The sequence below is a fragment of the Nematolebias whitei genome, chromosome 20 (genome assembly GCF_014905685.2).
Source record: "Nematolebias whitei isolate Nwh7 chromosome 20, NemWhi1, whole genome shotgun sequence".
Classification (NCBI taxonomy): Eukaryota; Metazoa; Chordata; class Actinopteri; order Cyprinodontiformes; family Rivulidae; genus Nematolebias; species Nematolebias whitei.
This window is the reverse complement of record NC_056517.1, coordinates 28,291,750-28,299,176: the sequence shown is the minus strand read 5'-3', so window position 1 is coordinate 28,299,176 and position 7,427 is coordinate 28,291,750. Positions and strand designations below refer to the sequence as shown.

The 7,427-nt window shown below is 40.2% G+C and overlaps 1 protein-coding gene across 1 annotated transcript in view; it reads left to right on the top strand.

Moving 5' to 3' along the window:
- Positions 1-3,167: 3,167 nt before the first annotated feature.
- The window catches only part of plod2 (procollagen-lysine, 2-oxoglutarate 5-dioxygenase 2), a 32,696-nt gene continuing 28,436 nt past the window's right edge, over positions 3,168-7,427 (top strand). The window contains exon 1 of the mRNA XM_037694120.1: positions 3,168-3,267. Coding sequence (XP_037550048.1) covers positions 3,168-3,267 — 100 coding nt within the window. The remainder of the gene's footprint in view (positions 3,268-7,427) is intronic.

Below are 7,427 nucleotides of genomic sequence, written 5' to 3'. Positions count from 1 at the left end.
GATGGACTTGCGACCCGTCCAGGGTGTACCCCGCCCCTCGCACAGTGATTGCTGGACATGGGCACCAGCGACCCCCGTGACCCAAAATGGAACAAACGGGTAAAGATAATGGATGGATGGATTTAGTTTTGTTTTTTAGAGTGCTAGATATAATTTTGACACATGCAGAGAAACTTTGAGGCTACACATCAAATGTGTAAATAGCCATGCATTAAACCATGCAAATAATACAAATGAAAAAAAAAAATAAATAAATAAAAATACTAAGCCTAATCTATTTACTTGATTTAAAAAGTGCCCTTTGAGTATGTTAATCTGTAAACATTGCTGAAATTGCCAAGGTGGGTTCAAAATTAGCATAACTACAAAAATGTATGCATGGACTATAATACAGACTGATGAAGTCCTTCAGATGAAGGATGAAACATCTCAACAAAAAAAGAAACCGTCCAGATGACCAAACTGAACTTTGTTGGATTTTTTAGCTAAATTATTGAGCATGAACTTTGACGACTATAATACAGTTTTGCAAGCTGTGCTCATGAACATGGCCCATTATTTTCTAAGGTTGGGCCTCTAAAATGTGGCTGCATGGCTTACTGGTGCATTGACCCTTAGAATTATGTGAGACTGCAGCTAAATATTTGCCAGTTTTGATCCCAATTTAGATTTGTAACTAAACTAGTCTTCAAGAGTTGCACCCAGTGAGATATACTCTTGAATGTCAGCCATGCAAAGGAGTTGACTGTGAACTATAGAAAATAGCAGATGTATAAGTCCATCTATTCCAAGATGGCGCCGGTGTGTAGGGCTGCCCGTCTCTCGCTCTCTGCTGGCCTTGTTGCTGTTTTAAGTGCTATATAAATAAATTGGTATGGTATGGTATGGTATGGTATGGTATATATTCAGAGAGGGGATTGCGGTAACGCAGTGGTTAAGTGCTGTAGCCTTGTAATCCTGAGGCAGCAGGTTTGAGCCCAGGTTACATCAAGGTCATCTGGCAAAAAAACAATTGCTGAATCGTTTCTGTGAGTTTATTCACTGGCGACTTCTGCAGAAGGGAGCAGCTGAAAGAATATTACAAACCCATCTATTGTACACCAGTGGAGAGGCTACAAGAATACATACATACAGATGCTGTGGTCTCTGATGTGAGGCGATGGCTTCATCACTTAAACACAGAATATTTGAAACCCTTCTTGGCTGCTGCTGGGAGTGTCCTGTTCACAACTATCACTTCATAATTTAGGAGTTGCATAGCCCAGGATCAAAAAGCTCTGCAGACAATGAACAATGACATGAACACTCCCTTTTTGCCCCGCTCCCCTCAGGCAGGAGGTTGAGTAGCATTAAGTGTAGAACCACTAGACTGAGGAACAGCTTCTACCAATAAGCTGTTAGACTCATGAATATCTAATCAAGATTATGACTGTGGAAAAAAAAAAAAATCACTCTAATCCGGGCAGCACGGTGGCGCAACTGGTAGAGCTGCTGCCTCTCAGCGAGCAGGTCCTTGGTTCAAACCCCGGTCCAGGGGCCTTTCTGGGTGGAGTTTGCATGTTCTCTCCGTGCATGCGTGGGTTTTCTCCGGGTACTCCGGTTTCCTCCCACAGACCAAAAACATGCATGTTAGGCTGATTGGTAACTCTAAATTGTCCCTAGGTGTGAGTGGGAGAGTGAATGTTTGTTTGTCTCGTTTGTCTCTATGTGGCCCTGTGATGGACTTGCGACCCGTCCAGGGTGTACCCCGCCCCTCGCACAGTGATTGCTGGACATGTGCACCAGCGACCCCCGTGACCCAAAATGGAACAAGCGGGTAAAGATAATGGATGGATGGATGGATCACTCTAATCCACTTTGATTGTTGATATGTGCTGCTGAATGTCCATTCTGCTGATCTCATAATGCTGTGTTCATCCGTCCTCATCTGCTCACACAGACTCATGTTCGTGCTGCTGTTGTTCGGCGTATTGTTTTTGTACTTCTAGCGTGTAGTATTGTCTTAGTTTAGTGTATTTCTTAGTTAATATCTTAGATCTTATTACTGTTTTTCTTTTCTAAATTATACTTTTGTTGGATGTAACTGGGACCCTGTGTACACAGTTTCGTTCCACCTCATGTACAACAGGCGAGGCGAATGCCAAATAAAGAACCTTGACCTTGACCCTGACCTTGACAAAGCTGTCAAATGTTGGCCCGGACAGGGCATCTTTCTCAAACGCTTCAACACCAAAACAGTTAAAAACAAGAAAACGTCTTCACACCTCAGCAGCTTTCTCTTCTGTCTGCTGAACTCAGAAAAACGGTTCCAGAGTTTAATGACCTGGACTGAGACAGAGGAGGAACTTTTACAACACAAGTAGCTAAAGTTAGCCTCTGTACAGTCAGATAACCACTTCACATTGCCTTATTTAGTGTAATACATATAAGTTGCAAACTTGTTTTATAAGAACTTATTTACATTTTGTTTGCACTTCTATTTTATTATCATTTAGTTTGACAAATATTCTACTTGAGTCCTAAATTGTAGATAAGACCTCTTAGAAAAAAGTAGAGAAAAGAAACAAAGGAATTTATATAGAAGCATGTGTGGGATTTGGGTAGAAAAATGAATAAATAAATATACGACTATAAAAAGTTGAAAAGGGGCTATAGTGGTGTTTCCATTTTGCTCTACTGGAGGGTTTTCCATGGCTTTCTCTAATGAGCAGGCTGCAGTGTGCTGCTGAAGTTGAATGGTGTTGGTCAGACTGTGGGGGAGGGGGACCAGATGAAACCAGTCAGGGGGCGAGGGCTACAAACACAGCTGTGTTTAGTCGCACTTTCACGCAGGACGTCCCTGTGTCAGGAGCAAGGACCAAACCACCATCCTTCCTCCCTCCTCCTCCTCCTTCACTGACTTCAGGAAACTCAAGTGGCTGCTGCCGCAATTAAGGAACCACGCCTGTTGCGCTCCAATTTCTCCAAACTCTGGTACTTATACCACCATTCTCTGCTGCTGAGAAGCTTGTCTCCAGTAGCTCCGGGTCTGCTTGCCCATAAAACTCTTTTTACCTCCTCCTATTTATTTTATTATCGCGAGAGCCCACTGTGGAGACCCTCCAGGGCTGGTTCTGACCACCGCCGTTGCGCTTGGAACTGCAGCTCTGTGGGACAGAGGAACGACCATGGAGTACCTCAGATTTTGTTTAGTGTTCTGCTACTGGATCAAGTTTGCAAGTTCTGTCCTCTCTAATGCCCCTCAGTCTCTTGCGGCTATTCCTAAAGGTAAGAAATCATCCAACATTTTGCGCAAACTAAGCGCCATTCTGGTTTATTCCCATGGGATAAAAACTTTTAAACCTTTTTTTTTTTTAATCTTGCTTCTTGTCTGAATTGCCGTTATACAAATAAAAACAACAACTTGTGCATGGATTTTTGGATGATGTCACTGTCAAGAGTTGCAGGTTGCATGCCTGCGGCTCCATGTGTGGGGATCGCATGGCGCAACATATGTCGGAGGAGCGAAATTACACGATTCCGCGGTTTCTCACATTCTTGCTTGTTTTCATGTTGTGTGACTACATGGATTTAATGTACAGATAACAGACTGTAAAGAAGGAGCTAATTGGAGTGGAGGCTTTTATGGTTTAAGCAGGGATGCACTTGGGCTGTGCGTCAGAATGCGCATAAACAGCGATTTTATTTGAAAACAAGAAGCAGGGAAGTGCTTGTAAATGTGTTATAATTAAAGAGTGAATGAACATATCACCTCCTCTGCTGCTCACCTAGTCAACATATACTATATTGAACCATTAGGTCTAATTTGTCTGCTTGTGTGCCAGAAATCTGGCAAATCTTGTATGAAAGCGACTGCAAGTTTTTTTTTTTTTAAATTAAATAAACCTAAAAGTGTTTGATTTATACTTTCTTGTGACAGTGTTTGGCTCACTGGTAGGATCATGAGACCATAAACAATATTTAGAATGGCCTAACATCATGTTTGACTTTGGTGTGAAGTGACATCACAACATAAAAGTGTTTTGTGAAACAGCAGAGGAATCTGTGCTGGGGGCTGTAAAATCACTTGACTCCCTGCAGGTTTCTGTTTAAGTCTTTAGGGTGTTTTATTATGCTTTAGCTTTTAAGTTTGCCCTTCGTTTCCTTCTATAACATCTAAGCAATACTTCATGGGTTAAAATCCACAGTTCCAGAGAACACTTGAGAAATCTATGTCTTAAAAAAAAAGTTTTCAGGTCCTTTTCTAAGTATGTCCAAAATATAAAACAAGACAATTAAAAGAAAAGGAAATGAATGGACTTATTTTCTGTTAATGTTCCCATCTTGGGATCTTTATCAATGTATGCCTCCAGTTTAGAATTTGAATGTTATGTGGCATTCCAAGATGCAGCTATTCACGTGCAAATTAATTTCACTCCTTCCACCGGAGAGTTGTTAATGTCTCTTGCTTTGGTCACATCCATGACGTTGTGAGGTCATGCACTTTTTCTACAATACTGTAAGTTCTCACTCAGATAAAGACAGAGTGGTTTAAATTGTTCTAATTTTAGAAACAAATTGGCAGGGTTCATCTTGATCTTGGAGCAAGACAAACATAATCCTTGTCAATAAGAGGAAAATAAGGCATTCTTCAATTTAAAAAGGACATCATCTTGTTCTTTGATGTAGGCACAAAGCTTAGTGGTTGTACCAAACACACATCCAGAAATAGTGTTTGAACACGTTTACTTTTCATTCAGATTCCTCTCCTCCAGCTCTTCTTTGCGTGCACCCTGCAACTGTTTGCTGCTCAAACATTAACTGTGATTCAGCAGTGAAAAGGAAAGGACCAGTGGGGGGAGTAGGAATGCAGAGCATGGCTATTTCTCACCACCGTGCACCTGGCCAGACTCTGCCAACAGTGGCTGTTGGTTTGTCAGTTTTGGAAAGTTACAAAAATTGGGCTGGGTAGACCCCCCCACTGTCCAGACCTGAAAGAAGCCTTTTACTTTTTCTGGCTCTTTGAGTAGCACTGTCTGACAAACTGTTGGGTTTAACATGTTATGCTGTGAGGTTGAGCTTCTGAATAATGTTGTACGTGACTTAAATAGGCTTAGCAACAAGAATATCAATTACAGTTTTTAAGGAAATTTGTGATATTTTAAATTAAAATGTAAACTTTTTTTTGGTTTTAGTGTGTGATTAACAGAATGCTTAATCATGACTTTGATAACACCACCATCCTTGGTCTAGTGGACCATTCCAGTATACTACGATTAAGGCATTTTTGGAATGCATCCCTTATGTGTCATCAGGGAATACCATAAAGTCAACTGAAGGAAACTCCACATAAAGTTAACCATGCGTTATATATACATACAATGGTGCTCTGTATTGCCTGTAATATCAGTTTAACAAACAAACCAACCCATTTTTCTGGCTTAGTCTATGCCTTAAAACATTCTCACTGTATTATCACAAGTGCCTTCTGGTCAGCACATTGTATGTTGGACCATTTTCTACTTGTTTAAATGTGTTTCATGATGCAACAATCTTTAGTGTCTTTCATATTTTAATATTGACTAAAAGTATCCATAAAGTTTAAATGTAATTTTTCTTTTTTTTTCAATCATGAAAACTCCAGTCCTTGGACATTTTCCATCCATCCATCCATCCATCCATCCATCCATCCATCCATCCATCCATCCATCCATCCATCCATCCATCCATCATCTTCCTCTTATTCTGAAGTTGGGTCACAGAGACAGCAGTTTGAGCATGGAGGTCCAGGCATCTCTTTCCACAGCCACCTCTTCCACCTTTTCTGGGAGGACCCCAAGGCATTCTCAGGCCAGCCGAGAGACATAGTTTCTCCAGCGTGTCCTGGGTCTTCCCCAGGGTCTCCTTCCAGTCTGACATGCTCAAAGCATTTCCAAAGGGAGGCACCCAGGAAGCATCCTTACCAGATGTCTGAACCACCTCAACTGGCTCCTTTCGATGTGGAGGAGCAGCGGTCCAAGTTTCTCTAGAATTTTTGTTTGTTAAGACATGTAACTCTGACTTATGAATCATTCAGACAAAAAAAACCCCTCATAAACACAGTGAATAAATCAGCCCTGTGTCATCACAAAACAGAAGACTAGGTGCAACATCAGTTCGTATGTCTAGACGTTTCATTTTCATTAAAATATTGCACTTTTTCAAATTCTTTAGTTGTATTTAGATGAAATTAAAACTAAAATACAATTTTGCAGACACAAAAGTGCTTTTCCAACAAGGTTAGTGTAAAAATATCAGTCTTAAAGAACTGAACCGGTGATTAGGTTCATTCTGATAGCCTGGATGATTGCATCATGGAACAAGCTGCATGCGTCACATGGTCCCGATTCTTCACAAGTCTACTTGTTTGCAACTCGGCACCAATTAGTGCTTGTGGACTACTTTAGTCATTACTGAAATGAGGTGATTGTTCCTGTGTTTGTACATGAGCACAAATTCTGAACCTCACCTAGGCAACTAAAAACTCCCATGGGGGCTATTTGTGATTTGGGAACACTCACCAATTTGCCCAGTTTGGTAAATCATGCCTTCTAATGTGCCATGTAAAATCATTAGCATGTGTTATCTCCGTAGAAAGGACTTAACAAGCTCAACAGGAAATGGCTATCATAACTTTAAGAGTAACTGCAAAACAAACATGGTAGCTGCTTTGGAGATTAAAATAACTGGGTTGTTCTTTACTCAAAATGACACCAGGCAAAGATTCAAAACAGTTTCCTGACAAGATACTTGTGACATCATTCCACATCTTAAACTGAAAGTGTCTGTGGTTTAACACAGAGTTGTAAGGCTGCCTTTGTATGTTGGTTTATGACACAACTCACGAGTAATGGAAATCATTTGCTTATCGACTGAAGTCATTTTTAAACAAAGTGAGAAAAAAAAAATTCTAGTGAAATTTTCATTTTAAACGGTTACTCTTCAATGTCTGGTCCACTAGCAGAAGCCTGGAAACTTGACATTTGTGGTTTCTTTGGTATCTTATGTTTCTGGGACTGTGCTCCATTGACCTATATCTCTAATTGTCATAGTCTGTGGGTTTTCTTGAAGTTCATAGATTTTGTTAATTGGTTTCTCATTTTAGTTCAGTTTTGCATTGCACCCTTCATTTTTTTATTTATTTTGTAGGTTTTTTTTATCAGTCTTGCTTCCTGAGACCTTGTCACATCTGATCTCAGTCTCTTATCATCACACCTGTTTGTGTTTATTTTCCTCCCCCAGTGAAGTGTATACCGGTACTCATTGGCGTATTGTGTTCATTGTGAGACTTTTGTCGGTCTCATTTGCGTTCCACTTATAATGCTCTTTGTTCCACATTGTGTTTTACTGTATTTTCTTTAAATATATATATATATATATATATATATATATATATATATATATATATA